At 39.7% G+C, this 26,788-nt stretch overlaps 3 protein-coding genes across 4 annotated transcripts in view; 2 read left to right on the top strand and 1 right to left on the bottom strand.

The window, feature by feature from the left end:
• The first annotated feature begins 1,391 nt into the window (after positions 1-1,391).
• mideasa (mitotic deacetylase associated SANT domain protein a) lies at positions 1,392-18,317 on the top strand. The gene is made up of 13 exons (XM_066676077.1): positions 1,392-1,764; positions 2,694-4,292; positions 6,908-7,144; positions 7,943-8,273; positions 8,501-8,567; positions 9,594-9,730; positions 9,835-9,938; positions 10,132-10,207; positions 11,754-11,842; positions 12,000-12,122; positions 14,488-14,610; positions 15,050-15,246; positions 16,470-18,317. The coding sequence occupies exons 2-13, from the start codon at positions 2,937-2,939 to the stop codon at positions 16,705-16,707; spliced, it is 3,078 nt and encodes a 1,025-aa protein (XP_066532174.1). The 5' UTR covers positions 1,392-1,764; positions 2,694-2,936; the 3' UTR covers positions 16,708-18,317.
• Positions 18,318-18,515: 198 nt separating this feature from the next.
• On the bottom strand, positions 18,516-26,010 carry zgc:153896 (uncharacterized protein LOC569930 homolog). 2 transcript variants are annotated; one of them, XM_066676079.1, is made up of 7 exons: positions 25,880-26,010; positions 24,541-24,668; positions 22,375-22,520; positions 21,026-21,652; positions 20,631-20,862; positions 19,878-19,925; positions 18,516-18,796 (listed from the first exon to the last, which is right to left on the bottom strand). In XM_066676079.1, exons 2-7 carry the CDS (start codon positions 24,632-24,634, stop codon positions 18,732-18,734), a joined length of 1,212 nt encoding a protein of 403 aa, XP_066532176.1. In that variant the 5' UTR covers positions 24,635-24,668; positions 25,880-26,010; the 3' UTR covers positions 18,516-18,731. The 2 variants fall into 2 exon arrangements, with proteins under 2 accessions (XP_066532176.1, XP_066532175.1); XM_066676078.1 differs by lacking the exon at positions 25,880-26,010 and having other exon boundaries at positions 24,541-24,787.
• The window catches only part of laptm4a (lysosomal protein transmembrane 4 alpha), an 8,393-nt gene continuing 7,478 nt past the window's right edge, over positions 25,874-26,788 (top strand). The window contains exon 1 of the mRNA XM_066676080.1: positions 25,874-26,223. Within this exon, the coding sequence (XP_066532177.1) occupies positions 26,092-26,223 (132 nt within the window). The 5' untranslated portion in view covers positions 25,874-26,091. The remainder of the gene's footprint in view (positions 26,224-26,788) is intronic.

Here is a 26,788-nt window from a genome sequence, read left to right as displayed (position 1 = left end):
GTTTTAAGTCGCCAGTCCATCTACAAACGTGTGTTTTTGGACTGTGGGAGGAAACCGGAGCACCCGGAGGAAACCCATGCAGACACAGGGAGAACACACCAACTCCTCATAGACAGTCACCCGGAGTGTGAATCGAACCCACATCCATACACTCCCCTAAATAATCTATATGTACACAGTGTTATAAACACTGAACTGATATAATTTGTCTTTATGGGCTAAATAAGGTCATTTTACTTCATGTGCAGTGACTGCCGCCATTAGTACAAGGGCTCGAACATTATAAGAGTTTTGGCAAAAGGCAGCTGGCTTCTACAGAGCCCCCCAGTGAATTAATTAGTTATTCATGCGCACAAATTACTAATTTGTTCACTCGAATTAACTAAAACATGGGCACGAATTATTAATTCGTTCACTCGAATTGGCTAAAACATGCGCACAAATTACTAATTTGTTCACTCAAATTCATTAAAACGTGTAAACGAATTGTAAATCGTTCACTTGAATTCATTTTTTTACCCACGTCCCCTCCAGGGCTCCGTACAAACCACTTTTACACACATAGCCAGAACACATTAGGTAATTTTTTATTACACATTGAAAAATGCATGGTCTAAATCAGCAGTTCTCAAACTGAAGGCCCCCTAGGCCCTCTAGGGTGTAAGGTGGCTATGCTGAGATATGTATTCAATAATTTTTTTTTTTGTAATTTTGTCATTATAGTGGTACTTTTAGGGCTACATTTTTTAAAAATCTCTGACAACAGAAGTGAGACTAATTTATGTGACCAAGAGATTTTCAAAGTGTTCATTAGAAGTGCACTTCTAATTTAATTATAATCATTCTCAAGTGTTTCCAAATTTTTTTTGTGCTATTTTTTTATATCCAACTTCTTTCTCATATTTACTTAAGCATTTGATATTAGACCAATAAATCTGATAAAGAGGCAAATAGTAGTTTATTAAAATGTGTATGTAACAAAAAGTTTGGTATACTTACATATATTACATATTTTTTTAATTATTTATTTAAATTCTATATATTTTTTGTTGCTCATTTGATGTGTCATGATGACTTAAATGTTGGTGTACCCTTTTTTCTAAACAAATTCCCCTACGAATAAACGTCATGTCAAACCTATTCTTCCATATAAAAGTTAATATAAAACTTGTTTTGTTATTTATGAATGTTAGTGTATCGGGTCCAGTGCCACTGTTCGGCCAGTAAACGGACATTGTGACAGTTGCTAGTGGAGATTCCGATGAACCCGTTGACCAATCAGAGTGGGCGTTAGGCGTTTTTCATTTCATCGCTGTCACCACGGAGAGTGCTGATTGGCTGCCGTGGGGCTGTGCGCTGTTTTGTTGATAAATAACTGAGAGAAGAAGGTCGTTGTGCGTAAGAGCTCGGAAAAGCAGCGAAAGTCTCACGGGAGATCATGCAAAGCTCAACCTGAACTTTGCACGGAGTTTAAGGTTTGTTTTGTTGTGCTGAAATTTCACTCATCAGCTTTAAGACATACAGGAGGCCAGAGTGTGCAGGATCAGACAGAAATGCTCCTCGAAGCAGCGAAACGTATGTGTGCGCGCGTTTAAATTTACTTTAAGGTCAGTTTTAGCGTGTTGACGTGGTCAAGCTCTGGACTTTCTGAAGAGAGTGAACGGTGCCTTGAATGTGGACTGTACTGAGAAGTAACGCTCGTTTGGAGTCGACTTTGCCCCTGTCATTCCAAACTGAGCACAAGGAAGAGGCCAACGTCGAAAAGTAAGTGAAACTAATCTACTTTTATCCGTGCAATCACTTACACCTTGAAGGAGATGGGTTTCTACACAGTGCAGCCATGTGCGTTTCCATATGCGCACTTTTTACACGCTTGTTACACACTTACTTCACGCGTATACGCGCTGTAATGTGCATTCCTTGCGAGGGCGAGTACACACTATAGGCCTGACGCTTTCAGCTTCCATTTCCCAAAGTGAATCTCATGTCTGGTGCTTATAACTCTCTGTAAACAGTGTGTACTAGTGCTGCAATCTATAGTGACGTCCATATTGCATTGGCTATCAAGGGAGGGGTCTTTAATGGTAAGAAAGCATAAAACTTCTTGATTGTTCTTTCTCCCATATTCTCTCTCCCCCCTTCCCTCCTTCACTTCCTGTAATTCTTGTTGTCTTGCAGTACTCCGTTCACGCCCCTAGTTTGCTGTGTGAGCTTAGTTTCAGTGCAAATCAAGTTTCCTCTCAGGAATCACCAAACAAGCCTCCAGACATTTCTAAACATCTCTAAAGACAGTCCTGAACGGGAATTCAACTGATTTCTGCAAGAATTTTTACAACAACCTATTAATAGTTCATCTAAACAAATGAATACAGTTTGGTTACATCTCAGCAGTTCTGTTCTTTGGTCATTGTCATTGATCTCTGCGTTTTTCATTAGTTAGAAAGCATATTTTGGCCTATTTTATTGAATTTAGTACAGTGTATAAAAATCTGTGATGCCACTTTACTCATTGTGTGTTTATATCAAAATATTGGTTTACATACTGTGAATTGAAACAATGTGAAAGTATCATGATTCAATAGTTGTACTATGTTGCCCACCCCTAAATTACACAATACGTCATCATTATGAAATCTATTTCCACATCCAACCTTATACATTGTTGCATTATATTTCTGGGTTTTTTTTTGTAGGTCACTGATTTTCAGAATCTTGCCTGAGGGATGACAGACTGCTTAGTTGTTTACAGCGTAACTAGTTTGGAGAAGAGGAGTGAGGAGGGAAGTGTGAAAGTTCTCTTTCCTCTTCTGCATGAGAACTGCCCACTGTGGCATATCTTTCTGAAAGAGACAGTCAAACTCATTGATCCGGTTCCTCTTGGATGGTCTGTGCTGATGACCAGTTCTGCAAGCCCTTTGTAGTTTGACGGTTTTAACATGAGCCTCTCCCCTCATCAGAGAGGAAATATTGGTAATATTCCCAAGCAGAATGTTGAAGCCATTGAGGATGCGGCACAGCATTCAGGGGACGTGTTCTATAACGTTGGCGGTCCATCTTTGGAGCAGTCTCACAGCAGGGCTGGAGGGAGGGTAGACCCCAACCTTGATATCCAAGGCTCAGCTGTCTTCAAACCCGACAAAGCATATCAGGTATGGGGTCACTTTCAGCAGTCGGGTTCAGTCAAGTGGGTGAGCCAGGAACCGGTGCAGACGTCCACTTGGTTTCAGGGCATACCAAACCCTACCAAACTGACTCAGAACTTTGGTCCTCCTCTAAGTGGAATTGATGATGCACGAGCTCATCAAACTTTACATAAGACCAATCATGATGTGGAAGCTTTGCAGCAGGAAAAAATGGCTGTGGGCTCCTCTGTGCCCTTCTCTGAGCCCTCACAAGCTCTGGCACCAGGAATGGAATGGGATCATCACACTATGGCAGCAATGCAACATGCTCAATTCCAGGTGCTTCAGCAGGGCCACAAGCCAGGAGACCCACAGTTCCAAACTCACGCCATGCATCGCAACATGCCTGACTCCACACTGCAGCCATTTCAGATGGCATTTGGACCCACCAAACAGCAGCAGTCCTCAGGGTTCTTTCAGGCATTTCCTGGCAACAGCACTTCCCAGAACCTTACCTACAGCGAACAGCCCAAATCACAGCAGCAGCTTTTGCATTTACAACAGCAACAGATGCAGCATCAGCACCAAATGCAGCAGTTGCAGCAAATGCACCAGATGCAGCAGCAACAGCAGCGCCTGCACCAAATTCAGCAGCGGTACCACCATCAGCAAAAACTTCAGGAACACCTGCAGCAGATGCAGCACCAACAGAAACTGCAACAGCAGATGCAAAACCTTCAACAGACAGAAACCTTCCCTTCGCAAGTGCATCAGCAAGACCAGAAGCCGGGGAGTGCACAGAAGCAGGAGGAAAATCAAATAAAATCAGATTCTAGTGCATCGTCTGCTGTACAAGCTCAAACACAGGATCCACATCCCCATTCGCCAGTTGGTCAGGATTCTGGAACTGCAAAGGCACCTCTAGAACCACAAGAACCCCAAACCAAACACGAGGTCCTCCCAAGACGCTCCAGACGTCTGTCAAAGGACGGGCTCTCTCCACTGAGCAGCCAGCCCCCTAAAGAACCTGCTCGAAATGGAGGCATGGGTGGCCAAGGGCCATCCGGAGGAGTCATCCAAACCACACAAAGAAGGAGGAGAGCTTCCAAAGAGATAAACCTGGAGACTCTTGCTCAAAAGGCATCCGAGATGGAGTTTTTGCCCGCAAAGGTGAGAGTGCTTGAATTAAAATGGATCTGTTTACTTTGAGTTTGCTCCACTTTCTAAGACATTTTCAAAAACAGATTTATACACACTATACAGTTAATATATACACCTGAAACAAAAGGTTCAGTACCAATAGGATTTTACAATACTTGCAGCACTGATATAAAATTTCTTTCTGCTATATTAACCCAAAATACAGACCCCATAAACAGAAGAACTATTCAGTCAAGCAGAGAACCATTTGTGCATTCGCACAGGTGAAGGTTCTACATGTAATCATTCCCTTTGGTACAAAGCCCTTTAAAAAGTGTATTGTACAGGTTGATATTTGGAATCATCTGTCTTGTCATTAATTTATATGAACCAATAATAAATGATACAATATATATATTGAAATATTATAAAATTGACACCAAAGGTAATTACTTATGAATAATTTATCATCCATTATTTAAATGTATTAAAATGTAATAGCTATAAATAGCTTTTTAATCAGCTGGATTTCTTTAGCACTTTTTAAATATAGCTCTCAGATGATCAGTTTTATTACATTTATTCTCAGTTATTAGGGAATAATCCACATCTTTGTGAAGATGTAAAATGATTATGCTGGAGCCTTTACTTCAAATAAGTCCATAGATGACATGTCAAATGATGTTAAGGGCGGAAATGAGATTTGGTTTAGCTTTAAATTGTCATAATCCTTTGTATGGCTTTGGCATTGGAAGTACAGATTTGATGATTTATTCATTCATTCATTGTCTGTAAACGCTTATCCAGTTCAGGGTTGCGGTGTGTCCGGAGCCTATACCCGGAATCACTGGGTGCAGGGCAGAAACACACACGACGGGGGGCAAGTCCTTCACAGGGCGACACACACTCACAAATTCACTCGCACACTCACACCTATGGACAATTTTGAGTCGGCAATCCACCAATGTGTGTTTTTGGACTGTGGGAGCACCCGGAGGAAACTCACGCAGACACAGGGAGAACACACCACACTCCTCACAGACAGTCACCTGGAGGAAACCCATGCAGACACAGGGAGAAAACACCACACTCCTCACAGACAGTCACCCGGTGGAAACTCACGCAGACACAGGGAGAACACACCACACTCCTCACAGACAGTCACCTGGAGGAAACCCATGCAGACACAGGGAGAACACACCACACTCCTCACAGACAGTCACCTGGAGGAAACCCATGCAGACACAGGGAGAACACACCACACTCCTCACAGACAGTCACCCGGAGGAAACCCACGCAGACATGGGCAGAACACACCAAACTCCTCACAGACAGTCAACCGGAGCGGTACTCGAACCCCCTGGAGCTGTGTGACAGCGACACTACCTGCTGCACCACCGTGCCGCCCTGATGATTAATTAAACATATAAAATAAATCTGGTCAAATTGTAATTAACTTGCAAACATTAGAATAGAATCTCAGTGTTTATCTGTGTTTCCGCTGCTTGTAATTATTACAATTAGGCTTTAATTACATTCAAAATGGTACAATCTGTGATTTTCTTCCTTGATTTTTCTGAACATTATGTAACACCCATTATACTGACAGCTAATAATCTACATCTATTCAACATGTTTTAAACATGGCTTCCCCATGCGAGGGATCTTCTCCATGGACCATAAACAGTTTCATTCAAATATTAAATTGTTAGCTGCTTTTGTGATGGTGAAAATGACATATTGCATCTCTTCTTAGTTAATCCATATATGAAGTGTATTTTGTGAAATAGCTAATGGACTCTTTTTTCTTCCATGAATCTATACAGTAGATTTGACTCTGCAGGCTTACAGAGAGCTGCATGTCTGCACACCTACACATTCCACACATGCTCCAAACACACTTAGGAACGTTAGGGAGGGGTGACGGCACACCCGCACTTGCTGTGTTTGTTAGCAAACACCATGTAGAAGATCTTTTCACACTCCCTCCTGTTTCATAGTCAGTATGCACAGTGTCAGCTATCACAGTCTGGGCCAAAAATAAACACAAGAGTATGTTATTTGGCTTGGAGAAGGTAAAAACTTACAAATGTGAGAATCAACAACAATATCAACCTGGAAATATAGCAACACTGTAATCATGCCTGGGAATGAATCAGGTTTTAAAAAGAAGTCAGTCATTTTCTACTCACAAATCAAATAACGACAGAGAAAATATGAGGCATGATCTCTCATCATCTTTCTTCATGTGCGGGATGCAAACAACCAGTCTGAACAAACTGTATAGGTGTTCCTAAAGCAAACAAACAAGGAAAGTTCCATCAGTTATTGAAAAATGCATGGATGGGTTTTCACTACAAAGTGTGCTGAGCTGTCCAGTGCCATTGTGTTTGCAGTAGACTGAAAAATAGTTGGCTTCAAATGTTTTCGAGATGACCTTGTGTGTGATTGAGGAAGTCCTAATTACAGAAGGATTTGGCATCCATTAAATTATTAAACATACCTTAATAATAATAATATGTCATTATTAATAATTTTGAAATGTGAAATTGTCTTTTTTTCATTTGTTTTCTCTCACTCCCCTCTCCTTGTTTATTGTTCTTTGTGTTGACACCCGTCCCATCCTTCACCTCTGACTTGTGTAGTGTGATGAAAGCTCGTCTGGACGGCAGGCTGGGATGCTTCCTTTGGTGATTCCTGTCTCTGTGCCAGTGCAGAGGAGTCAGTCGGGAGGTCAGCCTGAGCAGGTGGAAAACTGGGGTCAGAAGCAGAGACCTTCTGCTGAGAGCATCCAGCAGCACCACCAGTATGAGCGGAAACCCTCAGTTATTGTAGCCCGTCGCCGTTCATTAAGGAACTCTGCATCTGACAGTTTAAACCAGGTACAAGTAGTGCACACACATTATTTTTAAAAACATGGAATTCAAGATTTTAATTTGATTTCAGACGATACAGTAAGATGACAGAGAAAGTTGAATAGCTTCAAAAATAAGATTAAAATGAACGCAATATCCAGAATGCCACGTTCTTGTAGAGTTCAGATAAAAATAGTAGCTAATGTAAGAAGAAATGTTTGAAAAAAAATCATGAGGTTGCTGGATTATTAGATTAGAGTATTGTATTTAGTGTAGTTTGTAATTCATTAATTTATGTCACGGCTGTTGATTTTGTTTTTAATCCCCTGCATTTGTAATAGCTAACAAAATATGTCATGTAAACATGTCATGGCACATATCATATGCTTGTATGAGCTGACATCATAGGTTTTGTACATGAGTATAACAGTGAATTGTTACCGTTGCTGGTGATCACATGAAATTTAACCTCTAAATACACTATATATCCAAAACAGAACTCAACACATTATCCACTGTGGATTCAGCCATTAAATTGTGCAGTCTTTGTAGAAAAGCAAGTAAAACAAAGTTCAAGTAAACTATGAAAATATTAAGTAAAAATACGTCTCGGTGTGTAGTTTTGTTTTGTCAGTTACCACTGCAAAACTACTGAGTACAACTTCAGTTATTAGTGTGATAGGTGATACTAAATTATCCAATTTCAGTATATACCAAGACATACCATATTCAGTATATTACATACCCATGTAGAATAATTCAAATTGAAAGGCAGTTTATGACAGACAAATGCCCATCTTTGTACTTTTCCTTGTCTGATTCAAGGATGAAGGGAAAGACGATGGTAAATCTGATAAGATAAAGCGTCGCCCCCGACCAGAGCCCTTGGTCATACCTCCACCCAAACCCTGCACCTTCATCGCTCCATCTGTCTACTCAAGCATCTCAGCCTACCAGAGCCATTTGCGCTCTCCGGTTCGTATGATGGACCACCCTCTAACCCTGCCTCCCTACACTCCTCCTCCCATCTTGTCCCCTGTGAGAGAAGGAAGTGGCCTCTACTTCTCCACTTTTCTGTCATCCATCGCAGCAGGCAGCCAGGTTCTGCCTCCAGTACCTACACCCAAAACTGCTACCAGAAGCCTCCTGCACTCCAGTAAGCAGCGAGCTTAATGTGACTTCATTTGATACAGATTTATTTAATACTTTTATTTGTGTTTATACTTATTGCAATTGAAATGTAAATACAATCATGAACAATGTCACTATATATTTTGGAAGTTATGCTTTGTTGTTAAATACATTAAATTATTTGGATAAATATAAATTTTTAGATCACTGATACAATAACACAGTTTTTTATTCTTTCTGACGATTTTGCAGGTAGTTCAGACATCACACCTCCAGTGCTTACTCTGAGAGGAGAGGCCACACCTGTTAGTGTAGAACCGTGAGTACAAATCAAACTGCATTTTAGCAAATGTAACATAGTTTCACTCAGAGGAATGGGTTAATAAAATTAAATTTTCACAAATGTCTCCTTGTCTCAAGTGCAGCAGGTTGTTTTAAATGTATAAAATTTGCCAATGTTTATAATGCCAGGTTTGCACTTGAGCTTAAAAACAAATTGGTAGGCAAGAGCTGCATTAGCTTTATAACTCACGGTTGTGCAGGGAGGGTGGCAGACGTAAGTACAGGTAATATTTACTAAAACAAGCAAAACTAAACAACGTAGAATCATCGTAGAATAAACCCGAGTAGGGCAAAAAAATAAAAACTTGGACATACTGAATCAAACACAACAGAAAACAACCATGAACCGATGTGGGACACTTTTAAACACTCACACATACAAGACCAGACCAGGCCTACAGAAACCAAAGGAGGTGTACATACACAGGGACACAGATGGGATGGATAATGAAGGGCAGGACCACAACGGTGGCACAGGTGGAAACACTAATAACCAGGCAGGGCTAAAGCTAAGACTAGGACAAAACAAAGCAGAGCCATGTGCTAAACGAGCACAATACAGACAAGGAAACTAAAGCAAAACACAGACAGAGTAGGAAAACACAAAACAGGGCCAAAGCATGACACTCCAGTGCAAAACTCTAGAATCTAAAGAAGTCTTGGCTGATCAGCTACATTTGTGTAAATGTTTTTTTGTTTATTTATTTTTACAGAACTGTTCATTGAAATGCACAGCTTAAAGCATGAATCAACAATCACATTCACTGAAAAAAGTTGTTTTTTCAGTCAATTGGTCTTTGAACAATTGATTGTTTATATGTGATGTGTTCTTTTTTTGCTGACAATCTGCAGTCCCTCCTGACCCTCGAATATTGGAGTATCTTTCCATGTTTGCTTACGAGTAACAGTACTAGATAATTAATTTAGAATATTTAAATATAGAATTTAAATATTCTATATTCTTTAATGAAATGTCAATTCATGTTCTTCTCATTTCTCTTAGCCGAATAAATATTGGCTCACAGTATCAGGCAGAGATACCTGAGCTTCAAGACCAGGCTTTGGCTCTGCAGGATCAGCACAAAGCTGTTCAGGTGTGGGAGCCTCTGCCAGAAGCTGAATCTTCTCAGAAAGAGAGAGGTGACTTCTTATGGCCATAAGAGTGTATTGATTCTTTTGAACTTCAGTTTCTCTCTAATTAGCCCTGTCTTACTCACTTGTTGACTCTCTGTTTTGTTCTCCAGTTGAGAGTCTAATGGTAATGGCCTGCTCCAGTGTTCTGAATGGTGGAGGAACCAATGTGGAGCTGATGCACCATTGTCTGTATGAAAACAAAGGTGACATCCTGGTAAGCTGAAAATATCTGCTGCATTAGATTTTGTGTAGTTAATGTTACATGACACACTCCTCCACATGTTTATAAATAACAGTGATTTGACAATATAGTGTTATTCTAGCAACAGATAGAGTCAATTATTGACAGAAATGATTCAGTACACACCTGCATGGGAAATAAAGAGTCATTATGTGTGTTCCTCTAGAAAACCCTGGAAATGTTGATGATGAAGCACCCTGTTTTCTCCAGAGATCATCACCTTGCAAATTACCATTATGCAGGTGAGACACTGGGCTTTGTTTTACTTGTTTTTTGGGTGAGATCATGGGTTGCAACCTAAATTTTATCCTGGATATGTCTGTCTGAATCTAGCTCTTCAAATGTCTCGTCAAAGGAAAGAAACTTTTAAACGCCTGTAATGTCTTTTGAAAGAGTAGTTCCGCAGAGTGGAAGTCATTAAGTGGAAAAATGGGAACTATTAGGGAGGTATGAAGAGATACAGTACAATTATAAAATCCAAAGGTGTTTCTGTCTAAGACAACTCAGCACTGGGTGTCTGTTAAGACGAGTCATGAAGCCATTACTGAGAAAAAGCCAGCCCACAGCCCAGACCTCAACACCTCTGAATGTGTTCAGGGTGTTAGAACTCTAGAGGCTGAACTTCTGAGGTGTGAATAAATATTCCTGCACATTTCTTTAAAAAATAAAAACATTAGGCCAGTCTCATCAAAAGACTGGAAGCTGTCATACGCTTAAACAAAGTTTGGCCACACTTAATGAAATGTTCTTATTGTATTTAGTTGATAAGGCTTCTTTCTACTTTTCTGTACTCTATTCTCTACCTCACATTCCTTCTTCTTTTTTTCCCTGACACAAAAACTGCAGACATTACTGAAACACCTGCTGAAAATGAGGTCTCTCACTTTTGCACAATACTATATTACAATGTAGGGAAAGAACAAATACTAACTTATGACAATGAGTCTCATATCCATTATAAACCTAAAGCTGGAAGGTACTCTGACACCAGTTAATAGATGTTCTGTGGCAGTGCTACAGTCAGTCAAGCCGATATTGAACAAGCAGGAAGAGTAATTAGTCACTGCTGTCAACTCACACTCAGTCCTATTTTAAAGGTCCATGCTGACAGCTCTCATTTAGCTTCCTTTTATGAAAGATAAAAGCAACTCCAGCAGGTTTCACATACAGGCATTCGTGTTTAAACAGGTTTTCTGATCACACAATCCCTGACCATGTAGGGGGAAAAAAGCTTGAACTCTGCCCACAGTCTGTCATTGTTTCACTGTGTTACTTTTAGATAAATGGCAACATAACACAGCCTGAGAGACTCATCATCTTTAACTCATTCTTACATCAAAGAGCAGAAATAACACCATTTCAAATTCTATCACGAAGTGAGGAGAACCTCTCTTGACGTCTATGTTGAACTCACATCTATGTAGAAATCACATATCCATTATCATAATCGTTATTGTTAGAACAAACCACACATATCTCTGCAAAAATGAAAAACATTCAATTACAATGAAGGTGAATGGAACAAGATTTAATTTTTTAGATATTTTGGACCATTTCTATTACTCTATTCATTTTAACACTTTAACATATTTAATACATTTCATTTGCTGGAACAAATGAAGAAATGCAAATATCAAAAATGGGGATACAATTTTTACAACTGCTTCAATGATTGAATGATTATTGTAACAAGTATGCACATAATGGCAATCTGATTTTAGAATCTAAAAAGAAACTGCAAAATATCATTCACTAAAATATTTTACTTGTGTGTTTTAATTTGAATAGGATCAGACTGTTGGACTGTGGATGAAAAGCACTTTTTCAACAAGGGAATAAGTGCTTACAGGAAGGACTTCTTCCTGGTGCAGAAGCTGGTGTGTAAAATCTGTTTTCTATTTGTCCTGAGTTTAGTTTTCTATTCATTGAAATGTTTTTAGACAAGCCTGTGTCATGAGATCTTGTTTTTTCAGGTTCTTTTTCCAAAGGACATAAAATGGGTTATTCTGTAAATTTGTGTTTATTCCTGGGCAGGTGCGGAGTAAAACAGTGGCTCAGTGTGTGGAGTTCTACTACACCTATAAGAAACAGGTGAAGGTTGCTCGCAATGGGACACTCACCTTTGGCCCCACAGATCCAGAAGAGCGTGTCCCTGAGGTAGGCCACTCATGAGGACTATTGGGTTCCACAGACTTTTCACATTTTCTAAGCATTTCAATGTAAACAGCCTCATGCAGAGTGGTCCGATGTGAAACAGCTCACCTGGATTTATTTAGGGTGATGGTGATAGGAACCTGGGTCATATACAGGGGTTGGACAGTGAAACTGAAACACCTGTCATTTTAGTGTGGGAGGTTTCATGGCTAAACTGGACCAACCTGGTGACCAATCTTCATTAATTGCACATTGCACCAGTAAGAGCAGAGTGTGAAGGTTCAATTAGCAGAGGGTAATAGCACAGTTTTGCTCAAAATATTGCAATGGACACAACATTATGTGTGACTTACCAGAGTTCAAAAGAGGACAAATTGTTGGTGCACGTCTTGCTGGCGCATCTGTGACCAAGACAGCGAGTCTCTGTGATGTATCAAGAGCCACGGTATCCAGGGTAATGTCAGCAAACCACCAAGAAGTACGAAACACATCCAACAGGATTCACTGTGGACGCAAGAAGAAGCTGTCTGAAATGAGGGATGTTCTGGTGCTGACGCGGAGTGTATCCAAAAAACATAAAACTACGGCTAACCAAATCACGGCAGAATTAAATGTGCACCTCAACTCTCCTGTTTCCACCAGAACTGTCCGTCGGGAGCTCCACAGGGTCAATACACACGGCCGGGCTGCTATAGCCACACCTTTGGTCACTCATGCCAATGCCAAATGTCGGTTTCAATGGTGCAAGGAGCGCAAATCTTGGGCTGTGGACATTGTGAAACATGTATTGTTCTTTGACGAGTCCACCTTTACTGTTTTCCCCACATCCGGGAGAGTTACGGCGTGGAGAAGCCCCAAAGAAGCGTACCACCCAGACTGTTGCATGCCCAGAGTGAAGCATGGGGGTGGATCAGTGATGGTTTGGGCTGCCATATCATGGCATTCCCTTGGCCCAATACTTGTGTTAAATGGGCGCGTCACTGCCAAGGACTACCGAACCATTCTGGAGGACCATGTGCATCCAATGGTTCAAACACTGTATCCTGAAGGCGGTGCCTTGTATCAGGACGACAATGCACCAATACACACAGCAAGACTGGTGAAAGATTGGTTTGATGAACATGAAAGTGAAGTTGAACATCTCCCATGGCCTGCACAGTCACCAGATCTAAATATTATTGAGCCACTTTGGGGTATTTTCGAGAAGCGAGTCAGGAAACGTTTTCCTCCACCAGCATCACGTAGAGACCTGGCCACTATCCTTCAAGAAGAATGGCTTAAAATCCCTCTGACCACTGTGCAGGACTTGTATATGTCATTCCCAAGACGAACTGACGCTGTATTGGCCGCAAAAGGAGACCCTACACCATACTAATAAATTATTGTGGTCTAAAACCAGGTGTTTCAGTTTCATTGTCCAACCCCTGTATTTCATTTAATATTCACCTTTACCACAAACCTACACTGGTCATCTGTGTTTTACGTAATGCTGCTCACATTAAATTTGTTAGAAATAGTAATATTGTGCATATGTGGGAGGCTTTCACACAGCTCCAGGGACCTGGGGTTGTGGGCTGGTGCCACACTCCGGGTGACTGTGAGGAGTTTGGTGTGTTCTCCCCATGTCCTCCAGCAGTTCCTGTTTCCTCCCACAATGGATTGACTACTCAGAAGTGTCCATTTGTGTGAATGTGTGAGTGTGTGTGTTGCCCTGCGATGGATTGGCGCCTCCAGGGTATGTTCACAACTAGCACCCAGTGATTCCTGGTTGGACCCACTGTGACCCTGAACTGGATAAGCGGTTACAGACAATGAATGAATAAATAAACAATGTCTCAGACATTTAAGCAGCATATTAACTTTCTGTGAGGTGGCTATCAGAGGCTTTTAACTGCTTCAGAATCATCATTTTATTGAACAGAGAATTTCACATCAAACCAGTTAGCAAAGTGATTTATTTAAGAGTGAGGTAGATTGAAACAAGACAGAGATAAGATAAGCCTTCCCCACAACAAAGAAATTTGCAATGTTACAGCAGCACAGAGGGTAGTTTCAATAGCTTCAGGAGCGCTTAATGATGTACATATAAATACATACATAAAAACATATAAATCTAAATTAAAGAGAAAAAATAAAAGGTTAATACATACAAAGTTGTGTAATAAACAATAACCAGGGGAACTATGCACAGTCATAATGGACAGGAAGAATGCAACTTGTCAGTAATTATTTCAATCCCCAGGTAAACTAATCAAAATGAACTGTAACTGAACTTTAATTTGTGTCCTCTGAAAGCTTTAGCTGGTCTAGACTCATTATATGATGATGTCAGCTGGAATGGACCTCTCTCGTGTGCTCTTTATTTAAGGTAACACCAAAACAAGAACAGCTTGAGGAACCTGTAGACAACAAGCAGACGGTGACAACAGAAGAACCTGAAAACGTTCGGAGTGATCAACTCATGGCCCGAACATTTCAGTTTAAAGAGGATGTAAGTGTGAACCTAACTGATGAACTGATGTACATCATTTTGGTTTGCTAACTTCTCAATATATAGATGTAACGTCTCTTTGAGAAGTGATGGCATTATTTGTTAAATCAAATTTGTCCATTATAACATTATTATGTCTGTCTGATAAAGTTATTGACAGAATAATAACTATAAAACTACGTGTCACACAATTAACCGTAGAATGGGATTCAGTTCAACTACACCGTGTGACATGACTTAGTGTAGTGGTCCCTGATTGTGGTCCTGAGCTGTCCCTGCAGCACAGTTTGGTGTTCACCTAGGTAGCCTTGTTAATTAGCTGATGGGTTAGACCATGTTTGTTAGAGCATTGAAAAAAAAGAAAAAACTAGATTGAGGACTTGTGATATAGATGGTTTGTACACCTGGATAGTTTCGCTCTTTCTCTGTTTTTGTCCAGATGGATAAAGTCTTGGTTCTGAGCCTCCCGAAAATCAGCTCTGTGGGTGAGCTCACTGCTCTAAGGCAGGAAACTCGAACACCTCCTCCTGCTCCCAAACCCCGTCCAGAGTCCAAGGGGAGGAGGGCTCAACCATCAGCAGCCTCCAAAAGCCAGGGAGAGCCAGAAGGGATATTTCCTTGCAAGAAGTGCAGTAGGTGAGGCAGCATGTGTGTTTGTGCATGGGTGCGTGGCACTGTTTTATATTGTTACAGGAGTTGGGCAATATTTGTTGAATATCTAGAGCTCTACCAGTATATTCATTGCCACAACAACAGGATCCAGGATACCTGATAGTTCCTTGTCACATATGAATGTCATGTTTTCTTAATATGTTTTGTAATAAAAAAGCATTGCTCAAAATGTTGCTACATCAGCCAAAAGGCTTTTGAGATCCTATCTTTCGCAGATAGCAATTTATATATATATATACACACACACACACACACACACGCGCACACATAAACAGGAAGTCCTCGGGTTACGTCTGTCCCGTGTTAAGATGTTTCGTGGTTACGACACATCTCCCATTTACTGTATAAAGCCTTGTTTCGACTTAAGTGGTTTTGCGTCGTAAGTCGAGGACCCCTGTGTGTGTGTGTGTGTGTGTGTGTGTGTGTGTGTATATATATATATTAATTATAAATGGGTTGAGTACTGGGCGGCACGGTGGCGCAGCAGGTAGTGTCGCAGTCACACAGCTCCAGGGACCTGGAGGTTGTGGGTTCGATTCCCGCTCCGGGTGACTGTCTGTGAGGAGTTGGTGTGTTCTCCCCGTGGCCACGTGGGTTTCCTCCGGGTGCTCCGGTTTCCTCCCACAGTCCAAAAACACACGTTGCAGGTGGATTGGCGAATCGACAGTGTCCGTAGGTGTGAGTGTGTGAGTGAATGTGTCTGTGTTGCCCTGTGAAGGACTGGCGTCCCCTCCAGGGTGTATTCCCGCCTTGCGCCCAATGATTCCAGGTAGGCTCTGGACCCCCCGCGACCCTAAAAAATTGGATAAGCGGTTACAGATAATGGATGGATGGATGGGTTGAGTACCCATTTCCAGTTAAATGTTTCTGGCTTGTCACTCATTCACTCAATCACTCACCCACTCTCACATTCATACTCATTCACTCATTAGGAATTGCACCACAGAGGGTGCTCTTTCTCCCATACTCAGTGTTCAGGGGTTGCTTCACAAGGGGGTGCTATTGATAACATCATTTTTACTTTATGCCCTTGTTATAATAAGTTGACATATCCTGCACAGGGAAAACTTTTCTTGCACTGTTCCTATTTATGTGCTGAGTTCAGCATAATGCAAAATATGTAAACATATTGACCTTGTCATTAATAACGTCATATGCCTGACCCTGACACAACCTGTGACACACAGAGTGTTCTACAAAGTGAAGAGCCGCAGCGCCCACATGAAGAGCCATGCAGAGCAGGAGAAGAAAGCAGCAGCAGCAGCTCAGAGGCAGAGAGAAGAAGAGGAGGCAGCAGCAAGGGCCAAGCAGAAAGCAGCAGAGACAGAAAGGATAAGAGCAGAAATGGAGCGAGAGGGAGCTGGAGATGCAGAGCTAGAAGACAGCAGTGAACCAGAGGATGAGCAAGACGAGGACTGGGCCTGAGAGTTCAATCAGAACCACTTATTTAACCAGATATACAGTACTATGTGTCTCAGGGGCCACCTTTTAATGTATGTGATTTTCAGTCAAAACAGCAATTAGCTTAAAATATATATTCACCAGACGATGACACATAAAACACACCAATTAAGTATAACATAACGTGCTCAGTATTTATTGTGTCCAACCTTTGAGATGTCTTTTAACATCTCCAAAATTAGGTCTAAGAAGTTGGTTACATGTTCTGCGTCTCACAGTGAAAGTAATCCCAAACACCTTGCAGTGATGTTAATGTCTGTGGGTTGGTGAGTCCTTTATTCTGAGAATATTAGCAGCTGCTTTGTTTAATTTTCATATTTTCTTTGTGAAAACTCGACATCATTTTCAGACCCATATCACTGTGTTGTCTTATCACAGTGGAAGAATGGGCTGAATCTCCTATAGATCATCTTAGATCTGAAACGAGAATGCTGATTTTTCTCCTGTTTATCAAACATGAAGGCTTTAAGTATTGTTTACCTGATAAACATTTAATGCTGTAACAGGTCTTACATAGTTAGAAGTCCTGCATTTCCCTATACTTTTTTTAATCCATTGTTTCCCAAATTTTTCTGCAGTGCCCCCAATTTCGATAACAATGTTTTCTAGCCCCGTCACTCTGACACATTACTAGCAGTTTTTAAACATGCCTCATTTCCTTGTTGCACTCCCCTATGTGTCCCCACTTTGGAAACTACTGTTTACATCAATATACCGTTTCCAGTTTTCTAAATTCCTGTTTTTTCCTTGGATACCCCCCTTCCGTTCACTTAAGAATGAATAACTTGTGCTAAATGGCTGTTTTAATTGAAAATGTAATAAAGGAAAGGTGGTCTCTAACGTGTGCACAGTACTGTACCTTGACTTTTCTGAATAGAGCATTTATTTTGAAAACTATCCAAGAGGTGTGGCAAATAGACTGATATAAAATTGTATTTTTTTTTATTTCAGTGAAGTATCATGTACCAACAAACAACTTGAATGTGCTAGAAGTTCTAGCGTTGATAAAATTTTAAAGGGGACTAAACTAATTGTTACACCTCCACATTGATTGTAAATTTAACAGAGACTACACAACTAAACCAAGGTGCCCTGTATTTGTAATTTTCTTTTAATATAATCAAATATTCAATAGCACCTTCTGTAATAACGCAGGTGTTATTTTTATTGAATGTCATATTTATATATTTCCTTGTATATGTATGACACTTGCGTGGAATGGTAACCTAAAGTACTTAATAACCTTAGCTTTTCGGAATGTGACTGTTTCTTGAGGATTTATACGTGTAAAAAAGACTGTTATAATTAAGAGAACAGTAAGAGGTTATGATCAAAGAGATTGTATTTCATTACGGTTCTATTATCAAGTCAAGAACACACTATTTTTCACATCATTATTCCACATGTGTATGAATTGTATAAACAGGAAAAGTGTAATAAGGACTTTTCTGTGTATTTGAAATGGTTTTCTTTCTTTTTATACAGAGTTTTTAATACTTTTCAATAATGAGAATGCACGGGGTTTTTACAGAAGTTGGTTAAGGGTGAGATTATGGTTGTTTTAATCAATAACAGCCACATGGAGCTGGGGTATCTGTCGTCACTTATAGCCATTCTTTTATTATGATTTATAATGTTTGGGACTGTTAGAAACTACAGAATTATAAATTTGTGCCTACAAAAAATGTTTATTGTTATATAATAAATGTGATTCAGAGTTTAACCACAAGCTTTTTCATTTTGGTAGTACAAACAACATTTACCCTGATTATATTTAATGACAATGTGTGAATTGTTGCTTTGCATTTCTTCTTTTATCATGAGGGGCATAAGTAACAGACTTATGGTGTAAATTTGAACAAAAATTGTAATATATGAAAGTATTATAATTTATGGTAGTTAATTACACTTCAACCGCCACCTTGAACTGGATACGCAGTTACAGCACTGAAGGAATTTCACTTGAAACTACTTGTTCAACTGACAGGTCATAAGAGTGATATGATGAGCATTACAAAGGCCAAGAGACTGACAGACATCTGTATACTTCCACCTGCAGTTAAAAGAAAAGACAAAAACAAAGTGGTCAGTTTCTTCTTATAAAGATGTGTCATATGCAGTTACTTAAGCATCCAGTAGCTCAAGTAGACTGTTTAACAATGCAAAAATTTCTTTTCGTTGTTATTTGAAAAAACACATTTTGTGAGTGATGTCTGTTGTAAAAAAATAATAATTATACTTTGAGGGATCAACATTTGTATTTTGTGCATGTTTTGTTCATTTGTACCCAATATTTCTAAATCTGTTCCCATAATATGTGCATACAGGCCTCTATGTTATTGCCATTTGAGCAAAGGAGGTTTTTTAATGTTATAATGCGCTCTCAATGATAAAATGCTCTTGGTTCCAGGTTTGTTAAATTATTTGATGGACACTGCACTGGTGATGGTATGGAAGCCCGTTTCCGCTACATAAAATAATTTTTAAAAGGCACCACTTTTTATTTTTTATTAATATGCAAGATGCTATCTCAATTTCTCGAGATACTATCTCATTATTTTGAGATACTAAGTCAATATATTGTGACACTATCTCATTATTTTGAGACAGTATCTCATTATATTAGATAATAAGTCAATATATTAATATAGTATACAATCTCAATATATGGATTTAGTATCTCAAAATAATGAGATAGTATCACAATATATTGACAATATCTCAAAATAATATCTTAAAATATTGAGATAGCAAATTGCATAATAATGAAAAATAAAAACTGGTGCCTTTTTTGTAGTATTTTATGTGGGGGAAACAGGCTTCCATATGATGACAGTGTCTTGGAAGAAATTATTCTGATATCAGACATTCGACATGGAAATAAGACAAGTAAATGCAGGTGAAATGCATAAATGCAGGTGAAATATTTTAGCCAAAGCGGACTTTACAGTAGGGACTGTCCATTTTTACAGGCTGGAGACACGAGGGGGCGCTGGCTGCCTGCCGTGGGGAGAAAGTACGGAAGTACGTAGTCTTGGAGTTAGGATCTGTGATTGTTCTTGCTCAGGGCCCTCATTCTGATACTAGTGTAACATAAAGTACATTTTGAGGAAAGTGTGTTCCACTGTTCTCACCTCTTCCAGGGAGCGTAGTGGATGAGCTCTGAGGATTTCCTGTTGTTACTGACAAAAAGAAAGTAACATTTAGTATGAAAGCATGACATGAATATATGAATGCACATGTTATACACTTTTATTTATTCATTGTCTGTAATTGCTAATCCAGTCCAGGGTCATGGAGCCTCCCCAGAATATATAATATATACCTATAATATAACTGAAGTCAGGATAATACCAGTTTCAGCAGATAACTAAGAAAATTACATTTCATCCAGTAGTGGATGTCTCTGTTTGAAGTTAACTGATTCAGTCATCCATATTGAATACTGTAGCTTATGAAAAGTATCATTTTAAGGGGCAATACACCTCTCACTCATTCACTTCCTCTCTTCTTCACTCACTAACTCTTAAAATAAGCAAGTGTGTATTCTTGGAGAGTGGAGCATCTGCATGTAAATGAGTTTTTATGCATTTTCTTGCTCAGCTATAACTCTTTTGTCCGTCTGTGTCTTTGCTTTTTTATGTTTTAATGTTATTCTTGAATTGTAAAATACTTTGGTGTTTTGTACATGAAAAGTACTCCATATATAAAATTTTATCTATGTATTATTATTAACGACACAGTGTCCTTGTTCCCACCAGTTACACATCTCATGCAGTAAAAGGTCTGAAGGTCTTTTAGTGTTCTTAGAATATACCTTAGAGAAACCTTTGTGTTGATATTGAGAAAGTTATACTGATAGATATTAGATGAGGTCAAGGACTTACCAGCACCAACGTTCTCTACCAGCATGAGTTCAGTGTCAGTGAGGCTGCCGTTGTGGGGAGCTGGATTTACACCCAGCAGTTTACACATCAGTGGGTAGATACTGACACTGTCGAATGGTTCAGCTAAGAAATTCTTCTTAAAGTCTGGTCCAAATGCTCGAAATATCATTTTCATGTCCATTTCCTGATTACTGAAGCCATGGTCTCCTTTATTCACATAGAAAATGACTCTCTGAAAAATGAAATGTAATGGTATAATAAATAATGATTTGTTATAATTATGAATTATTCAGTTTTCCGTAGAAAGAAAGAGCAACAATGGATCAATAGATATTTATAGGATTTTTTTTTGACACTTTCTTTGGAAAGAAAAGCATACCTGACCCACAGCTTACCGAGTTTAAATTGAAGCCTAAGTCTCCGATTAGAACAATATCTTGGATTCTGCTGTTTTTGGCGATGTGAAAGTGTTCGGGGATCTCTTCTTTTTTGTAAACAGTTAAGTTTGGGTGAGCGTTCTTCAGAGCATCATAGACCTCTTGCTCTTTGCCTTTCTTGGGTCTAATCATACCAAATCCTCCATAGTCCAGAAGATCAAAGTGGGTTAACGTCATAAAATTCAGGTTTTCTGAGAGTTTTATTTCCTTAACCTCTGGCTTCTTTTTAATAGTGGTCATTCCATGATCTGAGGTGATGATGACATTAAGGCTATCAGTTAACTTGTTCTTTTGTATGGATGTTCTTAGATACCCAATGATGCGATCAATCTGCTCAATGATCTTCCTCCGCTCAGGCGTCTCTGGTCCTACATTATGGCCCACATTGTCAGGTTCCCCATAGTAAAGAGTAACAAAGTCAAAGTCCTCTTTGGTGAACCAGTCCATAACTGTGTCGATTTTTTGGCGCCACTCTGTTTCATTATCATCTGGATGACCATAATTCTCCACCAGGGATCTGTCCACTGCCTGCCCACTATAATTTGCTCCACCACCAGGATAGAAGTAAGAGGCTGTCTTTAAACCCTGCAAAGTATGATAAACAAAGGACACATAATTGTTTTACCACCTCATAAATGCTAAAACAACTACATTATCTAATAGTCGGTCTTAGGACTACATGAATAATCATATTTTTATCGTCTTGTGATATGAGTTTTCCTCATAAACACATTGCATAGGGTTGCTATAAAAGACAGATTTAAAAAAAAGTGCATGCTCACAAACTCATAGTGACAAAGTTATACAGTGTCCCTCCCTGAAAGGGGAAATGGACCCCATTAAATGTATGCAGAGTGAATGTCTTATCCACACTGCTGTTCAGTCTCTGCCTCCCTCCAAGTAAAGCTGGTGAACCACCTGTTCTTTACTGTTCTTTAAAAATTGTTAGATATAGAGAATATGTTTTATTTTTGAAACACATTTCTGTGTTTTATACATCTAAATATTGAACATTCATTCATTTATTGATTGTCTGTAACTGCGTATCCAGTTCAGGGTTGCGGGGGGTCTGGTGCCCGCCCATAATCACTGGGAGCTATGCAGGAACACACCCTGGAGAGGGTGCGATTCCTTCGCAGGGCGAAACACACACTCACACTTTAGAGTGGCCAATCCACCTACCAACGTGTGTTTTTGGGCCGTGGGAGGAAACCGAAGCACCCAGAGGAAACCCATGCAAACACAGGGAGAAGTATATTGAACATTAAAAGCAATATTAGCAAAATCAGCCTCAAATAGTTCCATACCTGGTTCTGAGCTGTTATCCACAAAGGCAAAGGACCATTGTCCCACCACTCGGATCGTTTCAGAGTTGCTTTATGAGTTAATTTCAGAAGAGATGTGGAGTTAAACATCATGTTGTGGACAACCCCATGATCTTCTATCCACCGCCCTGTATGACAATAATAAAGTATTTCAGGTAATGATGCAGACATTCGTTCACTCAGAAGCAGGTGTAGTAGACAGAATACATGAACCTTTTAAATGAACACATCAACTGCTCTTTCAAATTTGTGAAAATCCCATGATGAACCAGCAGAAATGTTCCCAGAAGACAAGGAATGAGATACATGTGTGTTCTTCAGACACTGACAATATTCAATAATGTCAGAATTCTTGATATTGGATCATAATTATTCAGGAAATACATATAAAGGACATAGGCACACAACACCACAGGCATAAACAAAGCAATGCATTTTGTGTAAAATATTTTATTACCATATAAAGAAAAGCCACACAATTTGACACTATTATTATCAGTTGCGTGAGCAAATTGAACTTTCATTATTACTTTTATGAACTTCTTATCGTAAACTTATCGTAACTTCTTATCAGCACCTTGAACACACAGATATAAAGATAATCAATGTGCAGTCAGCTAAGTATCTACACAACCCCTGATATGATTTTGCCCAATGCTCTGAAATGAGAGAATATGAACAATATCATAAGCAGCCTATGAACTCGGTTTATCAGAAATGAAGCAGATCGTATAACTACTGCTAATGGCACATCTACATATTTTTGCCAGTCTTACAAATCAGAATCTGACAACAGAGCCCAGAGTAATACGTCATATACATCAATCAACTACATCATCATACCTGGCCTGTGGTGGTCCTGACTTTTAAAGAACATGGTGAAATGTGGCAAACAATTTATGCAGAGCAAGTGATGAACTCCAATCTATAACTGAAGAACTACCAAGTGCTCCTGTGGACAGTGGAGCTGAGAGAATGGACAATGAGTGTAGAAACAAGGAGGTGCTCATAGTGTTATGGTTGATCTTTGTAATTATTTTCACTCAGGTAATAAGTCATTCTTCTAAATGAAGCCTACTGGCAGATTCTGAAAGTAGTAAGAAATTAGAGTATGGTGGCATAATGATTAAACCACCATCTGCTGAAAATCACTGACATGCATCAACTCTGAGTTCATTATTTAATCAAAAAAATAATAAAACTGTAGTTGGGATTAATGATTAATTCATGCACTTTTTCTCTAATGTCAGTGGGCTTTTTTAACTATTTAATTTTTATTCTTCTTGCTTACTAATACATAACTACACATCATTTTCAATCACATCAAGACTATTTAAAGCCAGCTGGGCGGTGTTTGTTTCACATTGTCAGGCCACATGTTGGAACTGTGCTTGACTGCTCAGTCATTAGCATTATTACCATGTGACACATTAACATGCGTTATAAGTGTTTCAGGAGAGAAGGACGGGTCAAATGTAATGGAGCGTAAAATCGTCTCTGGCTGTTGTCTGTTACATTTAAAATCCACTCCATATATCCATTCAAGAGTGCTATGAGAGCACCCATGAGATTCCCACATTTTTCCAAACTGTGGCCCTAACAACAACACCTGGTATTTTTGACAGACCCAGTGGGTAGCATGGGGTTTTTTGGTTTGATAGAAAACACCCTTTTTGGTGCTTTTTGGCATGAAAGCACCCAGCTGTTTGGTAAAACCCATTATATTATATAAAGCCTTAGAAAATGCTGCTAACACAACATCATTCATGTTCAACAAGCTTACGGGAGAACACTTACTGCGTAATTCTGTTATGCTAGCTGAAATTGTGCTGAGTGATGGGGAGAGGTCTTACAGTTCTTTGTATCAATTTAGAGAGAACAAGACCATTAATGGTCACTGAAAATCCTGGCACGAGATGCCAGAGGCTTCAATAAGAAGCCCAAGGACCTTTATTTTATTGTGTAGATCAGGTGTGTTTTGTGAATGCTGTGTAACCTACTAAAACAAATATATACATTATGATTAGCATTTATTTCCCCTCACAGATTCCAGTTGTATATAGTGGAGATTTCCTAAAATATGCATTTCATTGACATTCATTACTTGACCATGAGTATAACTACTTTACATGAATAGACTCTTCTTACCAGTAATAGTAGTGAAGTGTGATGGAGAAGTCATAGTAATCATGGGCGGTGTGATGTATTTTGCTTTAACACCCTCTTTCACCAGCTCATCCATATTTGGAGTGTAAGCATCTTCATCGTAGTTCCACCTGAAACCATCAAAAGATATGAGCAGCAGCTTTTTAAATTTCCTCCTCGCAGTGCTGGACAAAGGCTTGCTGTCCACACACAGGCAGAAAACAACGAGCAGCAGAAGCTTAGTCTTCATGTTGAGATTTGTTTCCACCAAGCCCAGCCAGGCAGAGTGAGCGTGTATCTCTCTGCTTTATAGTCAGTTTCAGGCAGATAAGATTATGCTGAACACTGTATTCTGAACTTTAATTCACCCTCAGAATATTGCAGGCAATACTATGACCTTTCTGACCTGTGGAGAATATATGAGTATTTGTTGTCCCACACTGGACTGTGTAGTGCTAAGACACTGCATGGCTGTTTAATCTAATTCTGGAACAAATATGCAAAAAGTAATTGTTAAAAAAGTATGTAGTATTGCTGCAGTTACAGCTTCTATGTTTATGGGAGGACCTGTCTTTAAATGGTAGAAAACTGTGAGAATTTAATTTCATTCAGGCATGAGGGCAGTGAGGCATTATTAATGGACAATTAATGGACAGACCTCCAAACTTCATGTCATCTTCATATTAGCTCAAGGACAGTGTTGTTTTTCAGGAGTTGGGCTAGGCCACTAAATTCGAGTGAAATTAACTTTTAATGCTTCAGCATACCAAAAGATTTTAGACAATTCATGCTCCCAGATTTGTGGGAACAGTGTGGGGACGACCTCTCCTTGTTGCATCATGACTGTGCCCCAGTGCACAAAGCAAGGTCCATTAAGACATAGATGAGTGAGTTTGATGTGGTAGAACTTGACTGGCCTACACAGAGCCCTGACCTCAACCCAGTAGAACAGAGTGGAGACTGCGAGCCAGGCCTTCTCTCCAACATCAGTGTCTGACTTCACAAATGGGTTTCTGGAAGAATGGTCAAAATAACCTTAAACAAATTCTTAAACCTTGTGGAAAGAAGAGTTGAAGCTGTTATTGCAGCAAAGGGTGCAAGTTCATTTGCGTGCGAAGGCAGATGAGTGATACTTTTGGCAACATATTGTACATACATAATCATTCTATCTCTACACACACACATACATACATACACACACACACATACATAAATACACATACATATACATACACATACACATGTGTATGTTTGCAGAGATAGATAATGTATTATTTATATATTATTTGTGTGTGTGCGTGTGTGTGTGTGTGTGTGTGTGTGTGTTGTTTACATAACCCACCGATCCCACAACAGCGCTCCTAGCTCACAGCGCTCATCACCGCGGTTCGGGCCCACCGCACAGCCCACGGAGGAGCGGTTTTAGTAGGTTTATCTCAGCCCTGCACCACAGAGATCTAGCGGGCTGGAGGCGGAGGCGGGGGTGTGTTGATTCGAGAGCTGTTTTCGTTTTTAGGCCGAGCGGTTTTCTGTTGTTCCGCTTTCTTTTCTCCAATGTTCCTCCACGGAGTTTATAATAACGACGCCATGCATTTTAAACCGAGCCGCAGCAGACTTTACACAACAAGATGCTGCGGATGCTGCCACGTCCGAACCGGGACCATCATCCTTGGCACCTGGTACATGGTATGTGCAGTTAAACAACGTTAAATTTTAAAGTATTTCCTACGTGAAGGACCAGAGCTAGCGTTAGCTGCGCAAGTCAATATCTAAATTTTCCTTCAATTTGCCATTCCACCTTAAATGCCACAGCAGCTAAATACAACAATTAAGGTGGAGTGAAGTGTTCGAACGAGGAGCCAACGCCAAAATCAACCGAATGTCAATTTCGCTAGTGTTTATTTGTAGTAATAAAAATACGTGAATATAATGTTTAATATCCTGGCGCATTAGCTATATATACGAAACTTCGATTAATGTTGTTAGCCTTCTTTTTTCACGAATACCCCGTCCCACCTTAATTGCCACATCGTTTACATATAGCATTTAAGGTGGAGCGGAAAATTCGAGCGATAAACCAGCGCCCAAGTCGTTGCAGTATTTTAGTACTTCAATAGCAGCTTAAGTGTTTATGTATATTAAAGGAGCTAAAATATTTTGTCGTCATAAAAAGCACATTCAACACTTTTACATTACATTATTCGTTAATACACTGTACATATGTGTTTGGAGGTGGTTGATGTCCGTTATG

This window comes from Hoplias malabaricus, chromosome 7, assembly GCF_029633855.1.
Source record: "Hoplias malabaricus isolate fHopMal1 chromosome 7, fHopMal1.hap1, whole genome shotgun sequence".
NCBI classification, from domain to species: Eukaryota; Metazoa; Chordata; class Actinopteri; order Characiformes; family Erythrinidae; genus Hoplias; species Hoplias malabaricus.
This window is presented reverse-complemented; position numbering and strand designations above follow the sequence as displayed.